General features: G+C 34.7%; 3 protein-coding genes across 6 annotated transcripts; all 3 read left to right on the plus strand.

Annotated features, from left to right (window-relative positions):
• The first annotated feature begins 155 nt into the window (after nt 1–155).
• On the plus strand, nt 156–2,133 carry LOC114722680 (probable ribosomal protein S11, mitochondrial). Its single transcript, XM_028908767.1, has 2 exons — nt 156–531; nt 1,297–2,133. The coding sequence occupies exons 1-2, from the start codon at nt 354–356 to the stop codon at nt 1,899–1,901; spliced, it is 783 nt and encodes a 260-aa protein (XP_028764600.1). The 5' UTR covers nt 156–353; the 3' UTR covers nt 1,902–2,133.
• On the plus strand, nt 159–8,655 carry LOC114722681 (NADH dehydrogenase [ubiquinone] iron-sulfur protein 6, mitochondrial). 4 transcript variants are annotated; one of them, XM_028908771.1, is made up of 5 exons: nt 4,427–4,522; nt 4,711–4,889; nt 7,102–7,186; nt 7,751–7,885; nt 8,585–8,655. In XM_028908771.1, exons 2-4 carry the CDS (start codon nt 4,776–4,778, stop codon nt 7,858–7,860), a joined length of 309 nt encoding a protein of 102 aa, XP_028764604.1. In that variant the 5' UTR covers nt 4,427–4,522; nt 4,711–4,775; the 3' UTR covers nt 7,861–7,885; nt 8,585–8,655. The 4 variants fall into 4 exon arrangements, with proteins under 4 accessions (XP_028764603.1, XP_028764602.1, XP_028764604.1 ...); XM_028908770.1 differs by lacking the exons at nt 4,427–4,522; nt 8,585–8,655 and adding an exon at nt 159–176 and having other exon boundaries at nt 7,751–8,050; XM_028908769.1 differs by lacking the exon at nt 8,585–8,655 and having other exon boundaries at nt 4,425–4,518; nt 7,751–8,050.
• A 6,367-nt stretch (nt 8,656–15,022) lies between these two features.
• On the plus strand, nt 15,023–21,307 carry LOC114722679 (ATPase family AAA domain-containing protein 3). Its single transcript, XM_028908766.1, is given in 9 exon segments — nt 15,023–15,510; nt 16,183–16,278; nt 17,285–17,395; nt 17,470–17,617; nt 17,620–17,778; nt 18,027–18,117; nt 19,102–19,432; nt 19,698–19,846; nt 20,510–21,307. Coding segments are annotated over 9 exon segments (1,917 nt in total). The 5' UTR covers nt 15,023–15,189; the 3' UTR covers nt 21,021–21,307.
• The last annotated feature ends 435 nt before the right edge of the window (nt 21,308–21,742 follow it).

The following is a 21,742-nucleotide window of genomic DNA, read 5'->3' on the forward strand; positions in this document are numbered from 1 at the left end:
GGGAGTTTAATTTGTGTTTGCTTTTTTTTTTTTGTTGCCTTTTTTTCCCTGAGCTGAGCAGCTCAAATTTGGGCCGACGAAGCCCAGATTAAAGCCCAGTGAAAGGAGCACAACCATCCCTTGCTCCGTAGATCAATTCCGTCGACCGGTACGAAGATTGACGATGCTCTGCCTCTGTGAGTATCCTTCCCATCTCTCTCCTTGACACCGTCTATGGAGTGAAAGAAATAGTGGTGTACGTGACACTCTAAGCATCTGTGCTTGAAAGTGTTCTCATGTAAGTTTATTGTTTGTTTGGGTTCATTCTCCAGGGACTCAAGAATCAAACCAGTAACACTAGAAACCCTAGAAGTATGCATCGTTTTCTCTCTTTCGTTCGCCATGCGAGTCGATCTTATTCTGCTCCGTCTCTGCCTTTTGAGGCCAATCGTTCAGTTCGAAGCTCTGTCAGTTTAGGAACTCTGAGATCTTATGGATCCCCGGGATCTGCAAGCTTGTACAAGTGCTTCTCAGGGCTACTGCAAAGCAATGGTAACTTTTAATCCTGTTTTGAAGGCAAATTTTCGACGTGAACTTTGAGACTTGAATAAATTAGCCGAAACTTACCCTATGTGACCACCGAGAGTTGAGGAAATGGAAAATTATTGGAGACTAAGAAAGCTTACGAGCTCACCTTTTGTTTTCTATTGAATAATGGCCTTTGTGAGGGGGTGATTTTTATTTGGGGGCCAATGGGGCATGGGACAAGGCTAGGACTTAGATCGATTTGCAGACTCGGTAGCAGACATTTGAGCTTTGCCTTTAGTTGGTATTTATTGATATCTCTTTTCTGGAATGTGTTAGGAATGAGAACGGGGGTTTGTTAGGATAATGATATGCTTTTTTATTTTTTTATGGTGGCTTTATGATTTTCATTTGCCTGAATTGGCTGTTTAAATTTTAGATTGAACTATTTGAGATTAACCTCTATGAGCTATAGATGGTCATGTCCAATATGACACAACATTTCAATTTCAAATTACTTTTAAACACCGTATTTTCTTGTGGGGAGGGGGAGTTATATATTGAGTACTGTCTTGATGTTCAGATTGTGTCTTAAATCTGTTCAAGTTTTCCTTCTTCTTATCACATTTAATTTACCTTTTATGTAGTGGTTAATTTAGATTTCTAAAGGCGTGAAATTAGGAAAACAGAAGTTGTCACTCGTTATTTTGCTTGCGAATAATCTATCCACAACATAAGTGTTTTCTGCACATGATTGGCTGATGGGTTTTACTTGATTTTTTGAAACCGCAGAACATGTTAGAGGATTTTCAAGCATGAATCCAGGGTGGAACATTTTGAACAAAAATATTAATCCTCCCCGTGGCTTTAATCCGGACTCTCAAAGAAGTGTAAACCCCCTTGGCGTGAATGATTCTGAGACGAAGACGAGTTCCGCCCCAATGGACTTTGTGAGAAGAATTATAGAGACAGATGGAAAGGGTGTTATGGGGGGTCCTGAAATCTCTGGGTATAATTTAGACCATGAACATGATGTTGTTCATATAAAGCTGTTGCGTAACAATACCTTTGTTACTGTGACGGATTCTAAAGGAAATGTAAAACTTAAGTCCTCAGTTGGGTGTTTGAAAGACATGAAGGGAGGGCAAAAGCTTGCCAGGTATGCTGCTGAAGCTACAGCTGAAGAAGTTGGAAGAAGGTCTAGGATGTTGGGATTGAAATCTGTTGTTGTTAAAGTGAAAGGATTTACTTATTTTAAGAAGAAGAGGCAAGCAATAGAGAGCTGGAGAGAGGGCTTTACTAATTCTCGAGCAGGTAGAAATCCAATTATAGGTGTTGAAGATACTACTCGAATTCCTCATAATGGCTGCCGGCGCCCAAAGAAGCGACGTATTTGATTAATTTTATGAAATATTATCTGCAAATTAGTGTCATAAATTCTCCAGAACTTATGCTAGATGCTGAATTTATCATGAATATCCATTTAATTTTGATGTTGAATTCCAATATACAAGTTTTGTTGGCATCTCTTGTTTACAGTTTGTACAATACTGATGGATAGCTCTACTGTAAACAAAATTTCTGTAGAAGTCATTTTTAAGATGAAAAAAATGATGATGAAATTGAAAATTTTAGTATTTTCTTATTTGAAATGCAAGGTTGTATAAACGTACATATTTTAGGACAAAACATCCTTGCATTGGGAGGTTGAAACCCTGCATTTTCCCCCCTGAAAAATTTCTATTGTCAGATCATCTAAAATGCGTGGATGATAATTAAAAGGTTATATTCAATAAATTTCAGTGAAATTATACTATAGGAGTTTGCTTTTACAATTGATTGTCTGGCCATTAATTCATAAGGAAGATTCAACTACCCTGCTATGGAATTTAGATAGCCCTAAAAGTTCTGCCAACCGAATTAATTCATAGCCAGCCTCAACAGCCTTGGGGTGAGCATAAGCCAATTTTCCCCCCAAATTAACAACATACCTATGCAGTGTTTGTTCATGACATAGAATACACACAATTTCAGAAACGATAACAATTTTTCTGGGGTAAACTGAAACGTACAAATTATTCCTAACTCGCAGACACTTGCAATAAAATACAAATTATTCCATATATATGTGTGTGATCCCCCCCCCCCCAAAAAAAAGATTTACTCATATGATGCTCTTCAATACCTTGATGGCATTGCAATTAATAATAGCTTTGCAAAATTCAGTTGCATGTGAACTTGTGGCTGAATTTGCTGACCCAAGCTGTAGTGTGTCATCACCAGAACAGGTTTTCTCTTAACGCTATCAATTGCAATATACTGAATTTACTCTACCTCGTACAAGCTTGAATGATATCAAAGAATTTTCAAAGGTTTACATGGGCTTGAGGAGAAAACATTTCATGCTTATTAAATTTAGACCATCCAAATTGATGCTGGATGGTTTGGATTTGATTTAAATCTTTGTAATGTTTTAAATTATTTTTTATTTCAATATATACAAAATTTGAAATAAAGATAATATTATAAGCAATACTTCTTTGAAAAATAAATTTATCACCAACGAAACTGTAAATTAAAAATTTTAAATATGAATTGTTCACGTTAGAATAGTGTAGCAGCACAACGAACCGTGTATTCATAACTGTTATGGACACTGAATGAGGATCTGGGTTTATGGCTTTTATGTTCCTTCCTCTAATTTAGCATTGGCATAGGTTTATACAGGGGATGTTGAATCAAGCAAATAGCTAAGACATGAGCGCCATAATCAACGTTGCTTCGCAAAAGAAGAGGGGGGAAAAAACTTAAAAGTCTCTGTTTGGTTACTGGAATACATGGGGATGGGAAGGGAATCGATATTAAAGTTCCAAACAAATTGGGCAGATAGAAGGCAAGGAATCTTGATGGTCATGGCAGCCGTGATTCATTGAAAAGTAGAGTGTGAGTATTTAAAAATGAGACGAGTGAAGAAACTCTGATACTTCAAACACCCCCCCCCCAAAAAAAGAAAAAAAAAAAGGAAAACCTTGATGGTTATTCAATTTTCTGTTTGAGCTGATTGATTTTTGCTAGCTATCGTCAAGTTCTTTTTTATTTTAAAATAAAATTTTAACCTTTAAATTCATTATCAATATCATCTTTACTCGTCAACGTAAGAGTCAGTTAGAAAATAAATTTGATTCTAAATATAAAACCTCAAACTATTTCATCTCAAAAAATTTTAATTTTTTTTTAAAATATCTCTATTAATTATAAGAGATTCCCACCGAAGAATAATTCTAACACACATCATTAAAAAAGATAGTTGAGGAAAATTAACACATCTTGTTAGTACAACTAATCAACTTAGCTAATTTTTTTAATCTTTTCAAATTAGTTATGTACTTTTTATATTATTAGAGTTATGATAACTAATTTAGTTAAAAATGTTTAGTGGCACTGAGTTATGCGTACCTCTTTATAAATAAGGGCCAATGTACTCCATTATTCATTAAGAAATAATATTCAGATTTTACTCGAGTTTCTCTCTTCTTAATTAAGTAGCCGAGGTAGTGACAATTTGTCACTACTTTATGGGTCAAAAATCACAACTTTTGATATGAGATTAAGTGAAGAGAGAATTGTAATCATGTCCCAAAAAATAAATATAATTACTAAAAAGCCTCAATAATAATTTAAACAGTTTATAATAACAAGTTTTAGAGTAGAAAATGATAACTTCTAAATTATTATGGGGTCTTGTTGATAGTTTTTTTTGTGGAACTTTATGGTAATTCTCTCCAAAATGGAAGAATTTCTATTAAATCTTCACCGCCATGTTGTTGGGGAGTTTAATTGGTTTGTTGGTTTTCTTATTAGCCGTGAAGCTTAGATTCGGGCCATCGAAGCCCAGATTGAAGCCCAGTGACAGGAGGACCATCAACCACCCATTCATCGTTACGGAGTCCGAAGATCAATTCCGTCGATCAGACAACCAGTACGGAGTACGAACATTGGCGAAGCTCTGCCTCCGTGAGTATCCTTCCCATCTCTCTCCTTCATTGGTTTTTCTTATTGCTTCGTGAAGCCCGATACAATTCCGAATACAGATTCGCTTAATGTGTTTTCCTTTTTTTAGGAACCAATAAATTGTTAACTCTTTGGCAGTTCCTCCCCAATCAATTCCGCTGATTTGCTTGTCTTTGTTGATTTCCATTTTTTCAGGTAGGGTTTCTCCGAGTTAGTAATTTCTGTGGGTTTTCTTTTCCTCTTTTGATTCTCTCCAAGAAATGGCGTCAAGTCTGTTCAAGACACTCGTCCAATCATCCAAATTCTCGTTAAGCACAAGAAGTCTAAGCCTTGTGAGTGGTCAAATCAGCGAACACACCGCCAAGTGGATGCAGGTAATCATCCTTGACAATCATTTATTAGGATTTTTCTAAACTGCTCCACTGATAAGCCTCTCTATATTGCTGTGTATTTGTGAATCGTTGCTGTCTGAAAGTGCTGATCGTTTCATCTGGTTTCTTTTAATCCCATATAACTGTATAAAATATGGCGCTTGAAGCCCCGTGAAGTCTAATGTTTGAACATGTCCTTTGAGGTGAATATTTAATGGCCTCGTTTTTATTAAAAAGCTGGTAAACATTCTACCAATTGAACGTAAATAAAGCTAATACACGTTGGATGTGAAATGAAGGGAAGATGTCATTATATATTTATATGGTTTGGGTGAACCAACCCTGTCTATGGAGTGAAAGAAATAATATGTCCTTGGCGTTCTAAGCTTTTTGGCTTAGAAGCGTTCTCATGTGGCTTGATTGTTTGTTATGAGCCAAACAGCCAAGCCGCCAAAGCGACCAATATTGTCTTTTTGTTTCTTACAATTGAGTAACTGAGGCATAGACTTCTCTTAATAATGAACTTCTTTCCTTAAGCTTGTTTGATGCCTTTATGTGATGGCGACTGAATGTTATGTCACATGCGTAGCATATATCCTGTATTGGCAATATGTTTCAAGGACGAGATGATGAATTAGAGATCACACGCAACAGCTTGTTAGGCTGATTAAAAAAACTGGTTTTAGCATTGAACACAAATTAGGCGAGTCACTGCTGCGTGCCTGCAAGCTTATGTTGGAAGCATAATTTAGAGTGTTTTATTATGAATTGCACTAGAAGAATTTAGGCTCTAGTCATTGAAATGAAAGAGGATGGACTGTTTAGAGTTTAGATGGTGTAGTCACCTACAAGTGTCATCGTGGGACGGTATGACACCAAATAAAGCGCCTTTCCTCGAAACATCGATGGTGTGGCAACTTCTTTCTCGTGGTGCTATGGCATCTTCTATTGGTCTGGTGGCTGTTAATAATGGTGTAATTAGGGGTTGCTGGATTTTGTTTTTTCATATTTCAATTCTTTTTTCCCCAAACCAACCAATGGGCTTGTAATTTTGAGGGGCATGAGGATTATTTGGCCTTATCTGGTCAAATTAATTCTAGAAAGACCAGAAAAATAATGCAGTAGGAACTCTGCAAACTGGCACAATTCTTTGTTGAGTGATTTCTTTCTTGAGAGTGAAACCAGTGCCCATGTTAAGATACATACATAAAGGTTACTAAATATATCATTTGAAGAGCTTGATATTTCAAGAGATATTATTAGAAGCATTATGATTTTTTGCCCCCCTTTTGTTGTCTTTTTGTCTTTTTAATTACATTTTGCACTGCTGTGTGATACAAGTTTTTGTATTTAATGCAATAAAACTTCATTTTGATGGCAGAGCACTTGTAACATAATGGATTGACTTAATATTCCTCTCACTGAGAAAAAAGAATTGAATTGAAAATTGATTACAGTAGCATTGAAATCTAATGGGTCCCTTGATTAGAAAAGGAAACCAAAAAAAAAAAAAAAAACTCTTGGTGGGATAATTAAGTGTTAGTGGAAAAGAATGAAAAAGAGTCCGGAGGGTGAGGAATGTGTGTGGCTTCGTGGTGTGAGTTTCTGGAATCTAGTTGGTAATGGCCAATGAAGAGGAGTCTAGAGGGTGAAAGTCTATCATTATTTTTTGTGCGTTTTCATTTCTTCTGTTTCTGCTATTTTGTGTGTCTGGCTACTGTATTTCTGTTACGTAGGAGCAGCTATATTAGAGGTACTGATCCTTTGTTGCTATTTTCTCGGTCATGAGACTAGATACAAACATTTTCTCGAGTTCTTTGTATGAATTTTATCAAAGATCTCTTTGGTGTTATTTTCTCAGTTAGAATATATTTGTATAGGAAAGGACAGTTTCTTTTTGCTATCATATGAAGACTTGGATTACGTCTATTCTTGGGAAAGTTGACATGTGAAGCCATTTTTTGGTTTGTGACCGTCTTTGGGTTCTGTGACCACTGTGAAAGCATAAACAAGTTTGGAACTCGATGTTATGGAATATGTGGACGACCTAATGTTATTTAACAGCAGCATTTCCTTTCAAGTAACTCCAATTGTGTTATCTCTTTCTGTATTGGTATGCTTTGGTTATTCGGGTTAAGTTTCCAGTGTTTAATTCATTACTTGCATGCTGAATGAGCTCTTTTGTAAAACTTATCTTTGTTGCCTTCTTAAATAGGATACGAGCAAGAAATCCCCAATGGAGCTGATTAATGAAGTTCCGCCTATCAAGGTGGAAGGCAGGATCGTTGCTTGTGAAGGAGGTGAAGTCTTCTGCAAATTCTGATATCTTCTTTTCTATCCGGCATCATTCCAATGCTGGATACATGCTGGGAAAACTACATGTCACATAAATCTTCAAATATCCTGGTGAAAAGATATTTATTTAAAAAAAAAAAAAAACCTTTAGTAGTTTCAAAGACTGAAGTTACTACTAGGTTTTAGATGACTTTATGACTTATCAAAGACTAAAGTTACTACTAGGTTTTACATGACTTACTATCAAGTTTTAAGAAAGTAATTATCACATTCTGGGAAGGTCATGGATTAAAGTAACTTCGTTATGATTTTCTTAAAACTTAGTAGTTCCATTTTAAACACCTGGTGTGGAACCCTGTAGTAACTAGTTTTTGAAAATAATTATGATTTTTAAGATCTTTAAACCTAAATTAGTTAAGATGTGGGTCCTTAGATATAATTTTCCGATGTGTGTATACAGACACATATATGTATATATGTATGTATTGCAGTCATTATTTACTGCAGCTAAACTATCACGCCAAAAGTAGGAAGATAACTAATTTGGACACTGCTGTTCATGGTTGCAGACAGCGATCCCGCACTTGGACACCCAATTGAATTTATTTGCCTTGACTTGGATGAACCAGCTGTCTGCAAGTATTGTGGCCTACGTTTTGTTCAGGACCATCACCATTAGGACCTGTGATTGGCAAGTATTATAGGTCGGCACTTTGTGATATTGCCTCATGTTTGAAATTCATGTTGTCTTTGCTTACAATGTTTCTGACTAGTATGATGCTGTGATGATGATGATGATGATGATACTCCTTTGTTAGCATCTTCTGAATAATGAGAATCTTGTTCATGCTTTTAGCACTTGCCTACAACTGAATGTGAAATTATCCATGAATTACATATGCACTGTGGCTGAGACCAAGTGTTGCTTTGTTCGAAAAGAAGCTTTTTGTTTGCCCCCCTGATACTGGAGTTACAATAACATGGACATGGTCCATCAAGCCATTGCGTTTTCGTTATTCCCAACAAAAGAAAAAAGGTTCATTTTTAGAACACTGCAACTTCAAAATCGTAGAAAAACTGAAATTATTATCAACACTGAGCAATGCTAATCAGATATTGCATGTGTTTTCAATAACTTGTTACTACCAATCATCATTCTAATTATTAATGATATCTTCGCTAATTGTAATGTAAGTGGTAAAATAAGGAAAAGGATCTTGAAAGGGATGTAATGATACCCAAGGACATTGACTTGGAAAATAACTTTTCCTCAATTAGAAATGAAATCAATTGCACAATGAAAAAAAAAAAAATAGGTTCATAGATTTGTTTGTAAGCTCCTTGTTTATCATTTTCCCTAATCTTCTAAGCCTTTTCTGAATCGCTATTTATGTTATTTTCAGCTTATTAGAGACACCTGTGTCTCTAGGAATGCAACTTCAGTAAAATTTACACTTTTTCCCCCCAATTCTAATGGCTTCTTCAACCTATATACTTGTAAATTTGATTGAAATTAAGGGTTTGTATTCAATGAAAAAGGGAACTCGATGAAGGATGCAACTTGAGAATGAGTTGAGAGATTTGAAAGTGAAGTTATTATATGCTATCTCCAGTCCTTAATATCTTAACATCATAAGTAGATAATTAATTTGGAGAGATTAAAAAAATAATTAAATTGGTTAATTATAACAAATGAGTGTTATATTTCTTAAACTATTTTTTTTAATCATATAGATTGGAATTATTCCTGATTAATAGTGATATTTTTAAGAAAGTATTATAAATTTAAGAGACGAAATGAAATGAGATTTTATATTTGAGATCAAATTCAATCTCTAACCAATTGTTATATTAGAGAGCATGCAGCATAAATTAGTGAACAGTAAAAGAACTTGGAAGACGAGCAGAATTATTCTCTAGTCTTGTCTTTTTGATTATTTTGGTTTTCACTTTTTGGTTATATGGTAGCGTGGTGTGTGCATGGCACGCTTATGTAGTTGTTGTTCATCATCACAATCCATAAGATTGATTCCATTAATCATTTTATATTCTAATTAACAAGCTTTACTAAAGAAAGAATAAAAGTTACAATTCGTTAACACATTAGTTGATATGATATCAAAGTCTGATGAAAAATATTACCTTTCATGCAATTTCTTTGTAATTCTTGTGCACAATATGTGCAAACTTTTTTATTCCAAATTAACGATAAGCTGTCCATTACAAGCAGAAACCAATACTACTACTAATAATCTTCCTAAACAAACCATCATCCCTACAATACTCGGTATGAAAATCCAACTTGGTTTGGCAGGTTGGACTAGTAAACTAATAAATCAAGTTTTTAATCAATCCGATTGAGAATTTTGGACAAATTGATTGAGTTGGACTTTAAATATTTTTTTTTATTTTATCGTTGAGATTAAAACGACATCGTTTTGAGTTTAAAAAAACAGACGTCCATCATTTTTGTACTTTATTAGTTCTTTTTTGTTGGATTATGTCCGGTTTATATATGAACATCTTATTTAATTGAGAATTAATACATTTTTAATCAAACGTTACTCTTTTCAAAGTTATATATATGTGCGTGAATGTTCTATATATTTTAAGGCTTGTTTGGAATGGCTTCTACAAAGCTTTTTAATTATGAATATGTTTATAAGCACTTAAATAAACCAACTTAAGTGAGCATTTAATTAAATTATATTATTTTAAATAACTAGTTTGACTTCGGATTAATCCCTCTTAAACCTCTTTACTTTTCAACCATTATCTTGATCGGTTCATTGATTGGTATGGTTTTGGATACTTTTATTGGGTTGATTGTAAGAAGTAGTTAACGCTAATAAGTGTCCTTGGGAAATCTGGTGAACATCCTCAGCTAAAACTAAGATTTGACCACCAACGGCAACTTGTCCATCCCTTCAAACACTAAATCTCATCTTCCCATCTGATCACAACCCTCTTGGATGAAACACATTCCTGTTCTGAGTATTGGGAAGACCTTAGAAAAGTGCCTTTATCCAAAAAACACCTTGGCCTACACTTGAAGAAATTTCCTTCTCCCTTTATCCCGTTAAGAGCATTATCCTGCGAAGCAAAGTTACACAAGACGAAATGTTAATTAAAGATAGCCAATACAGCAAAGATGTTTGGAACCTGTGCACTATGAACAGCTGCATTTCTCCTATCCCAGATAATATACAGAATTATAATAATTCCCCATGTTAAATCTATTTAGCCAAGAATTTAGATCTTCTTGTTCAATGACATCAGATTTAATCATCCAGGGAGAAGCGAATCCAAATGCTCCATCCCAAGGGCAAGATAGGAATACATGATCTATGGATGCTTCCTGTAAATTTATAATGTAAGTTCGATTTTCTTTACGAAATATAAGTTTAGGGCTAGACCCTTAGGAAATGGGTCTTCTAGACCTAATTTATAATGGGTTTGTAATCACGCCCATTAGGGCCGACCTAACCACCTTGGCTCTTTTTTTAAGCCTCTTTTTTAATTTTTTCCAACTTTATTTTTTTGGGGAAAAATTACAAAAAAAATCCTTAAAAAAGCATAAAAGGCTCTATTCATAAAAATTGTTGACATTTATTTATCTATTGATATCAAAACCAATACTAGGTCTGTTCGAATGTATTTGTGTGGATGAAAAGCAGTTTTTGAGAGCCAAAAACACGTTTGACATTTTGTGGGGTGTTTAGTTTAGTTTTTGGTCAATTTTGTTTGTAGATTAAAAGCTGTTTTTTTTAGGCGTGATTGCAAAAATACCTGAAATTTACTTATGGCTTATGTAAAAACAGTTTTTAAGAATTAAAAGACATTTCTTTGCTCTTGTGTTTGTGTTTTCCTTATGCTTCTTTTTATGTATTTCTTGTGTTTCCCATCTAATTTTTAATTATTTATTTTTAATTCTTTTTTAAATAAAAATAATTTTTTACATATTTTTATGATATTTTTAATTTTAATATTATTTTTATTTGATATTTACATAAATTATGTAGAGTATATCATCTAATTAATTATGTAATATTATTTGGTTTATAAATTATCACGTTACTATAATTTTTAATTTAAATATATTTTATTTATTAAATATAACGTCTTCCTATTATAATAATTTAAAATTATTATATCATGCACGCTTATAATTTTTTTATTTTTTATTATTTAATAAGAGTCATAAATTTTTTGGTCATTTTATAACTAAATTACTTATTTAATCATAATCCAAACAACTTTCTACTTTACAAACTAACTTTATAAAAATCAATCTAAACAAAAAAATATATTACCCAACCTAATTTTTATCCATAAAAGTCATATTAAAAATACATTATGAGTCTCTATTTGCAATTTTTTAATTTTTACAGTTTTTTTTTGTGATTTTCTTTATTCATAAATTTTTTGGTCATTTACAACTAAACTTATTTATTTAATCATAATCTAAACAAATTTTCTATTTATAAATTAACTTTTACAAAAATCATTCCAAATAACAAATATATTACCCGACCTAATTTTTATCTATAAAAGTCAGATTAAAAACATGTTATGAGTCTCGATTTTTTTTATTTTTTACAGTTTGTTTTTTGCGATTTTCTTTTTATTTTTTTCCCTACAGCCAACTCTTTTTTTTAGCTTCTATTGATTGACGACTACTCATAGATGGTACAGAAATACGTAATGTGTGATGGTTTATTTAACTTCTTTTTAATTTCCTGAAAAACTATTGGGAAATGACAAATGAGGACCTCTGAATTATCAAAATTACAAGAAAGTTGTCTGAATAAGTCAAATTACCAAGAGGATCCCGGTCTCAAATTGTAATTATGAAATCAAGTTAAAAAGACAAAAATAGCCTTCTTATCTTTCTTCTATCACCCCATTCTTTCTCTTTCCTTCTTCTCCTTCTCTCTCTCTTCGTCCTTCTTCCCTCTCCCTCTCTCTCTTTTTGCTTCTATTCCTCTCCATCTCAAAAATAATCATCTCCCACTTATACATTTATCAATAGAATTGAAGTTGTGGCCATTTCCTCAAATCTTTATTACAAAAAAGTTGATGACACATCGTTAATACTAGTTGACAAGAGTAACCAGATTCAAGTTGGAGATAGTATACAAAATCAATGTTGGAGAGGATGAGATTCCAACTACCCAAGACACTACAGGTATATATACTTCACGATTAGCATGGCATCATCTTGGTGGGTTGCATTGTGGTTGCTGGGTTATACGGTGGAAGAGAATAAGATGTGAAATTAATGATAGAAAATGTTAATTGGAAGAGGTTATAGTTAGTTAGAGGTGCACTTATTACTAAATCTTGTAGAAACTGGTTGCTGTCAAAACACTTCTGGTTTTTTGTTATTTGACTTGCCATTGTTGTAATTTTACTTAGTAGTGTTATAACTGTAAATTGGTTAGTTTGATTACAGCAACATAACATGACAATATGAAAATATTGGTATTTTGTTTATGGGTAGAGTAATATTAACATTTAGTATTTATAGTTGTAAATGGTATCAATGTAGATCCATTTAATGTTATGAAATTCATGACACTCGCTCACAGACTTATAATTTTTACCACAGTTGTTATTTGGTTTTCCACTCTTGTCAATTGCTTTTCATAACTTATTATTTGGCTTACTCAAATTGTTATTGGCTAAAGAAATCTGAAAACAATGTTATTTGAACAAAAAATAAATATCATATAAATCGCTTTTTATAATTTGTTATTTGACTTACTCAACTTGTCATTCACTAAAAAAATATGGAAATAAACGAATTTGTAATTCGATATACTTAATTTATCATATAGTATACTTAAGTTATGATTTTTTAAACTCAACTTGTTATTTGCAATAGTTAAGTTGTTATTTGATATACTTATTTTATGTAATATTTAAATTATCATTTTCTAAACTCAACTTGTTATTTAGGATGGTTAAATTGTTATTTGATATACCAAATTTGTTATTGCTATACTAAACTTGTATTAGCTGACAACAGATGGAAGACCAAAAGAAAAAAGAAAAGAAGAGGAAGTCATTATAGATAGTTTCACTAGAAAAATATGGATGAATTGTACATATTGTTATTATATTTAAGATGAGTTTAATATTTTTTTTATTTTGTTGATGACTGACCACTATTATAAATTATTAATGATAGTTATATATTGTTTCAAATGACATTTGAATTTGAGATTATTAAATGTTTCAATTTAAATTATCATTATGTCCACATTTTATTACCAAATAACAAGAGTGGTAAGCCAAATGACAAGGGTAATACGCAAAATAATAATTATGTTATTGGGTTTCTCATGAAATTAAGTTTCATGAAAAATTGTCATTATTTTCACATTTCACTGCCAAATGACAAGAGCGGTAAGTCAAATGACAAGAGTAGTAAGCGAAATAACAATCCTTTCGCTTGATTTCTCATGAAATTAAGTTTCATGAAAAGTTAACATTATTTTCACATTTCACTGCCAGATAGCAAGTGTGGTAAGCCAAATGACGAGAGTAGTAAGGCAAATAACAAATTTGATAAAAAAAAAAATTGTAAGTCTATAACTGGGTTTCTCATAACTTCAAAACATTCAATAGATCTACTTTGTTACCATTTAAAACTGAAAAATACAAAATATTAATATTGTTCTATCCATAAATAAAAGACCAACATTTTAAGAACGTCATATCATGTTGTTACCATCACAATAACAAGTCCGCAGTTACAACATTGCTAGGTGAAATTACAATAATGGTAAGCTCAACAACCAAAAACCAGATGTGCTGTGACAGTAGCCAGTTTCTGCAATTAGCCATTTGAATTCAAAGGATTAAAATCAGCTCCATCACCAGAACTCTCTCTTAACAACAAGCAAATTAAAAAAAAAAATCAAAAATTTGCCAACAGCGGACCACCCAACTCAACCTGCCAGCCTTGAGCAGCTTTCATCTTCCCTATACTCATACCAACCCAGAAAATCAACCAGACCATCTTCAAAATCTTTAAAATATTCAAACCAGTAAACCCTGTAGCTTCTATCAACAGCTTAGAGAACTCAACCTTCTTCTTCTTTGCTAACAGAGAAAACGATCCATAAGGTTGACCCCTGTTGTTCAACAAAAAGGTCGCAATCACTCCCTATTTCAGAATCACAGAAAACTGTCCCCAATCTTCCATTCCTCCGTCACTGATCACCTTCCTGTCTTCACTTGCCGATATCCTACGCAAGAAGTTGCGAAAGCCCTCTTCACCCCTCACGAGACGATTTGCCATGGAGGAGACCCAACGAAGACGCCGCTTCGACTTAAGGAAGAAAGAGAAAGAAGAAGAGAGGGAGAGGAAATCCGAAGAGAAGAAGAAAAGAAGAGGTCTCTCGCCAATATCTGCCTTCGTTATTGAATCTGAGTAACTGAAGGATATTTTAGTCTTTTAGATATGATTTGCTAATTGCAATTTGAGACTAAGTCCTTCCTGGCAATTTGGCTTATTCAGGTAACATTTTTGCAATTTTGGTAATTCAAAAGTCTTTATTTGTCATTTTCCCAAAATTGTTTGACGTTTAAAATTAGGAAAAATGAAAAAAAATCATGAAAATTACAAAACATCAAATAAAGTATTCTTATGTTGTTATTTGCAAGTGTTTTAACAAATCCTGATTTGGAATTAATACTTCAAATTAAGAAATTAAATAAAATTAGTTGGCAAAAAAATTAAATAAAAATTAGAATTAGGGAGGAAAAAAAACCGCCTTTTGCGACGCTATACCCAGAAACCCTACCAAAACCCCAAGTTGCTCACTTCGCTTCCTTTTCCATGGAAGCTAAGCCCTTGGGTGTTTTTCCTCAAGGGTCAAACATCTCCTGAACCCCTTGCACTGCATTTTCCTCCATTTAGCTCGGCAACAGACTTTCCTTTTTACCATTTTCGATTCATTGTTCGAGTCATCATCTTCATCATCATCCATCGAATATAATGGCCAAAACTTACACAGCAGGGTTACTCTCAGCCATGGTGGCCGCAGCTACTGTTTCTCAGAACAACCATGCCTATGCTGATGGTCCTTTCAAATTTCCTTCTTTTTCAGGGTTTCCCTCCTCCTCCAATGTTCCTCAGCCATCTTCTTCCGATCCCCAGTTGCCGCAGGCCGCCAATATTCCTCAGGATAGTCCTCCGCCTCCTCCCAAGGTTCGGAACGATCAGCCGAGGACCTCATCTGCTGGTTTTGATCCAGAGGCGCTGGAGAGAGGAGTGAAGGCGCTGAGGGAAATTTCAAGTTCGCCTCAGGGGAAAAAGGTTGTGAAATTGTGGCTTTTTTTTTTTGTTTTTAAAACGTTGATGATGGAATGCTGGCTTTATTGGACCATTTTCATTCATTTTTTGTTTCTCATTTGATTCTAGAATGTGTCATGCGCAGCCATAGCTACTATGACATTTCTTAGTCCTTTTTTTTTTTTTGGTAATGGGATTTTGATTTTTTTTGGTCCTGTTAAGACGCTTTTATTTGGAAGCCTGTTTCAATTATTTTCCTGTGTCCTCTCCCCTTCGGGGGGCACCTTGTCCTCTCTCTTGTTGCCTGTCTTATCCTTCTACGCTGAAGTTTGTTGTTGCCCTTTTGCACGACCAATAAAATAAGCCTCCGATGTAATTTATCCTTCATTCAGTTGTGCCTGTGGGAGGTAAAGCACTAGTGGATTTGGTTAAGGAAGTTCCATCGGAAAAGTATTAAAAAAAGTGGAATACTCATGTCTTAATTTTTATTTTTAACATGAAATATGCGTTCGTCTAAATGCTTTGCTTTTAATTTCTATTTTTGTAGTTTATTGGGAATAAATTAAACAGAGAGCGAACGCATTAGCTTATTTTATTTTATTTATTTTTTTACTGATTTAATAGAATGAGGTTCTTTGGCAGCTATTGAGTTTGGCTTTTTTTTTTTTTTTTTTTTTTTTTTTGGTTGCTTTAAAGGTCTTTGATGTTATAAAAAAGCAAGAGGAGACAAAGCAAGCAGAACTGGCTGCAAAGGTTGCAGAGTTTAAACAAATGCAAGCTCAGCATGAAATTGTAAGTAGATCCTGAATTCAGATAACTATAGCCTCCACTTGAATTTGTGGCTCAGTAAATATCTATCATCACAACTGATTTTTCAACGTCTACTTCCTGCACATAACAGTGTGATTGTACTGGCTGGAATTAGAGTACCGCAATGCATATTTTGTCTTTGTATGACCATAAAATTTACTGAGCATGCATTTTGTTAGAGATTAATTGGTTAGGCTACAAGTTGTAATATTCTCTTTACTGAACAGTTGTGGCCCCTTTATAAGCCGTTATACTCTCTTCTGTACCTTGTGTTTAAAACCCTAACTGGTTGTTTTATACACCTTGTTTCCTAACTCGTCATGTTGTTACTTATAACTGCTGTATGCCTTTTAAATTCATGGTCTAAAGCTGTTAATTCTGAATTCAAGATCATAGTCATTGAGTGACTTGTGAGCTTTCTTTAATTTTATAGCTTAATCAAGCTTACACCTGAGAAGCACTCAGTTTTTCAGTTTTTGATAGTTTCAACTTCTAGGTTGATCTAGACTCTTGTTTTAATGTATTAAATTCATATTCTGTTTTGAAAATCTAGATAATAGCTAGCTGAAGTTAGTTGGTGGTGGTTCTCATGGCTCTTTCCAATAAGGGATGTATTTTTAACATAGCTCGCTGAAGTTAGTCAGTGGTGGTTCTCATGGCTCTTTCCAATAAGGGAGGTATTTTTATTGTATACAATTAAATATTTTGTGTTCTAAGAACAACTTAGTTGAGGGGAAGTATTGGCGTCTTAGCTGAGATTTTATTACCGTGAACTTGGGGAACAGGGTGTGGGTTTACTTTGACTTAAGAGTCATTGCATCCTATTTGGTCCCTATTAATGGAGCTCAATCTGAATCTCTTATATGCGACTCCTTAAGTGTCATGCATGCATGAAACTTATGTTTGCTTAGGATGTTGTGGGTATTACTTGTGTTCTTCCTTCTGGCATATCAATTGTTTGATAAATTATGCCTACTTTGCTTGGCAGGAAAGACAAAGGATTATATATGATGAACAAAAAAAGCTTGCTCAGCATCAGGCACAAACAAAATCCCAAATGGCTCGCTATGAGGATGAATTGGCAAGGAAGAGGATGCAGGTATTCTACCTTTTGACTTTGGTGTTTAATTCTGCAATTTTATGGAATGATTCTCATTGCTGTGTTGTTATCAGGCAGAAAATGAATACCAGAGAGCCAGGAACCAAGAACTAGTAAAACTGCAAGAAGAATCATCAATTAGACAGGAGCAAGCTCGGCGTGCAACAGAGGAACAGATTCAAGCGCAACGTAGACAAACAGAGCGAGAGAAAGCTGATATTGAACGGAAACAATCAGAGTAAGGGCTATGGCAGAAGCAGAGGGAAGAGCCCATGAAGCAAAGCTAGCTGAAGAGGTTAATAGGCGAATGCAATTTGATCGTGCTAATGCAGAGAGAGAGAAATGGGTGGCTGCCATAAATACTACTTTTGAACATATTGGAGGTATATCTACCAGATGCACTTTGTGTAACACACAAGTAACTAAATCATTAGGCTTTGGATATGTAACAGACAAGTAACTAAATCACTAGGCTTTGGACTGAGGCCCGACCTTTTATTTCCTTGCATATAGATATATTTATGGGTTGTTGGCATTTTGCTTTCTGCTTTGAGCTGTGTTTTAATTGGTTTGTTCAGATGAACTGCATAAGATTCTCTCTAGTGAACAAATTCTTATCTATATTTTGCAGGGGGCTTAAGAGCCATTCTAACAGATCAAAATAAGTTGGTCGTGGCAGTTGGTGGAGTGACGGCTCTGGCTGCAGGAATCTATACCACTAGGTATAAACTATTCAGCTAAGAGATGGCTTTCTGAAAGTAACTTCAAAGTTTAGGTTTACCTTTCTAAGATTATGTTTGGCATGCATTGCACTTAGGACCGTCAAACAAGCCAGCTTGCCCTTGCCACTGATGATCTTGGTCTCACATGAGCCAAGAATGTGAAATCCAAATCAGATGTGCATGCGTTCAAGGTTCTTTTACATAGTTTATAAATATATTAGAGGAATGAAAAATTTCGCTAATAAAGTAACATTGCCAGCTAGCTAAATTGCCTGAACTGAAAAATTACTGCACTTGTTGGGCCATGGTTTTTGGTTCTGAACCTACATAACTTATGGGTCTATTGTTTACACTATTGCCCTTCAGCTCAAGCAATAATTGGTAATTATCAATATTTTTCACTGTTCCCTTTTGTTTTATTGGTATTCTTTAACTTAGCATGAATCCACTCCTATTTAGCTTGACTAATGGGTTTTTCTGGCCAGTACACTTTGGATAAGGCATCAGAGTCACTATTGCTTGGCTGATCATCAGATCACGTTTGAAATGTGACTTGTGTTATCTTGCCACTCTTCCCCCCCCCCCCCCAAAATGTACTTTGCTGATTTACGAGAGGATGATTTTCCACTGCCAAGTAGCTTTCCTTGACGAATGCCAAGTGCAGAGAGGAAAAAGGGAACTTGTCATTTTTAGCTACTGCTTACTGCAATACTTGGGTTCCTTGGAATTGATGTGGTTCAACTTTACGGTATCTAGCTGATATAATCTTCTCTTCATGAACTAAATCCTGAAATTTATGGGTTCAAGGACAATATTCTGCAGCTTTTCACATTTTTAGGGTTTTCAACTTTAAGTATCGCCTGTGTATTTATGTCTCATGAAATATGTTTTGCTTTATTGTCAGTTGACTTTTGAGGTATAAATTTTTCAAGTTGCTATCAGCAAAGATGTGTCTTATGCAAGTCTCTCTTTGGTCCAACACAGGGAAGGTGCGCGTGTTATATGGGGATATGTGGATAGAATATTGGGGCAGCCATCATTGATCCGAGAATCCTCGAGGGGAAAATATCCCTGGTCAGGCATTTTTTCTCGTTTCAGGAGTACCCTAACTCGTGCAGATTCTGGATCTGCATCAAAAAATGGAAATGGATTTGGTGATGTAGTTTTACATCCTGCTCTTGAGAAAAGAATTGAGCAGCTGTCATCTGCAACTGCAAATACAAAAGCACATCAGGCGCCATTTAGAAACATGCTTTTTTATGGACCTCCAGGAACAGGGAAAACAATGGCTGCTAGAGAGTTAGCTCGTAAATCTGTATGATATTGTACTTTTATCATTTTAGTTTTCAGTTATTACACACTATTCACTTTGATGATAGATGAGTTGGATAAATTGTGGGGAACATAATACTTGACAGGGTAGGTTAAATTTTATGGCGTATATTTCTTCAATAGTGTACAAGCTACACCAGGGCTATAACTAATTCATCCAGAGTTATGTTACATTTTGAATCAGTTGTCTTTTTATTTTTTATTTTTGGTATAAATCGTGAATTACTGAATCCCATCTGTTTATGCAGGGATTAGACTATGCATTGATGACTGGAGGAGATGTTGCTCCACTGGGATCACAGGCTGTTACAAAGATTCATCAGTTGTTTGATTGGGCTAAAAAATCTAAAAAGGGTTTGTTACTTTTCATCGATGAAGCTGATGCATTTCTGTGCGAGTAAGCAATGCTTCTACTCTAATTGCTCGTTTACGTTGAATGTGCTTTTGTTAATTCTTTTCTCAGTTGCTCTTCTCCTAAAGTCCAATCTGTTTTATCAGTGTCAAGCATGAAAACATTTTTTTTTTTTTACGCCAGACATCCTGTAAATTTATTTCAATCAGAGTTCCGGTTCCGTTTTGCTTGAATCTTCCCTTTAACCAATGAAACCATCAAACTTGTTTTTCGCAGGAATTGCTCTTGTGCCCAAACAATGACTGGTTTGGTCCGCAGAGCTATGCTACTATTTGTGAGCGCCTTACTTATACCTTCCCATTTCCCGCCCTTTTTCAATCCTAAACCATAAGCTGATATCCGTCAGGGATCTTAATGCTTGATACCTGTGTATAGTAGTACTTGCACTGGATGATAAGCTGCGACATTTTAAAGAATGCCGCCTTCAAATATAATCTATGATATATAAGCTGCAAAGAATTGTTCTTGCGTGTTCAATTCCTCGGAATCAAGGATCTCTTATTTAAATTGCGTTCACAACCTGATTTCCCTGTAGATATTTTGTCTTGTTTTGTCTAGATCAGATTGATGCTACATGATATTAAGCAAAATATCTGAGTCTAAATTAATTCAAATCATGATGTTGATTGCATTGGGTGAACTTTGCAGGCGGAACAAGACTTATATGAGTGAAGCTCAGAGGAGTGCACTGAATGCGCTGCTCTTTCGCACGGGGGATCAGTCTAAAGACATAGTCCTTGCTCTTGCCACAAACCGTCCTGGTGATCTTGATTCAGCTGTGGCAGATCGAATTGACGAGGTTCTTGAATTCCCCTTGCCTGGGGAAGATGAGCGCTTCAAACTCCTTAAACTCTATCTCGATAAGTACATAGTCCATGCTGGATCAGAAAAACCTGGGCTTCAAAATTTGTTTAAAAGGAAACCGCAGCAGATAGAGATCAAGGGATTGACTGACGACATCATAAGAGAAGCTGCTGCGAAAACTGAAGGATTTTCCGGAAGAGAAATAGCGAAACTAATGGCAAGTGTCCAAGCTGCAGTGTACGGGGGTGAGAACTGTGTGCTTGATCCAACTGTGTTTCGTGAAGTTGTAGATTATAAAGTTGCAGAGCATCAACAGAGAAGAAAATTGGCTGCTGCGGATAAAGTTAGTGCATGAGGATTTTTGCAGGTAGGTACAACCAGAGAATTTTTATCTGTTTTTGTTTGATAAACCACAAGGCTGGCCTGTTACATTTTATCCTGGGCATGCTGTTATTCATTATTTGTCCCGGATTGATGGGGGGATTTTGGAAACATATCAGGTGCTAATAATTATGATTTAATATCCGCATCCGCAAGCCTAATAGCATATTTAGGCTTCACTGTAACCTGTAGAGCATACCTCCCCCCCCCCCCAATTTTTTTATCAAAAAATTATTGATATAATTGAAATGTGTCGATGCATAATGTTGAGGGGCAGTTTCCTGCATTACCTTCATTTTTTTTTCTTTTTTAAATAAATTATGTCCATTGCCACCATTAGCGAAACTCTCTTCCATGCTTATTATTGGGTAATAAGCCGAGTGATAATCAACAAAATGAGAAAACATAAAGCATGACATTCTGGGGAGAAAAGGAGGAATTAACAAAACAGTTTTGGTTTAATGTTTTTAGAGTAGTTCTAGTCTTTTAAAATAAGTTTTGAAAAGGAAAAAAAAATGCTTGGATAACTGTTCTCAAAAAATTGCATTTGAAAACGAAAGAGCATAAAAATAAATTTGTCTTGAACGATTGTTTTTAAAAATCAACTTAAAGAACTAATTTGTATATAACAAGAAAAAACTTGAAGAGCTGGTAGAAGGTAAGAGACGGGCCGGAGACCGCAATGACGGACATCGA

This window comes from Neltuma alba, unplaced genomic scaffold (genome assembly GCF_004799145.2).
Source record: "Neltuma alba isolate B1F8T4 unplaced genomic scaffold, ASM479914v2 tig00012103_pilon, whole genome shotgun sequence".
Classification (NCBI taxonomy): domain Eukaryota; kingdom Viridiplantae; phylum Streptophyta; class Magnoliopsida; order Fabales; family Fabaceae; genus Neltuma; species Neltuma alba.

Bases quoted from the DNA above. Each gene is read 5' to 3' on its own strand.
- LOC114722681 (XM_028908770.1), top strand. From the start codon at position 4,776: ATGGCGTCAAGTCTGTTCAAGACACTCGTCCAATCATCCAAATTCTCG. The intron at 4,890-7,101 runs GTAATCATCCTT...CTTCTTAAATAG, and splicing joins ACACCGCCAAGTGGATGCAG to GATACGAGCAAGAAATCCCC. The intron at 7,187-7,750 runs GTGAAGTCTTCT...TCATGGTTGCAG, and splicing joins GATCGTTGCTTGTGAAGGAG to ACAGCGATCCCGCACTTGGA.
- LOC114722680 (XM_028908767.1), top strand. From the start codon at position 354: ATGCATCGTTTTCTCTCTTTCGTTCGCCATGCGAGTCGATCTTATTCT. The intron at 532-1,296 runs GTAACTTTTAAT...TTGAAACCGCAG, and splicing joins AGGGCTACTGCAAAGCAATG to AACATGTTAGAGGATTTTCA.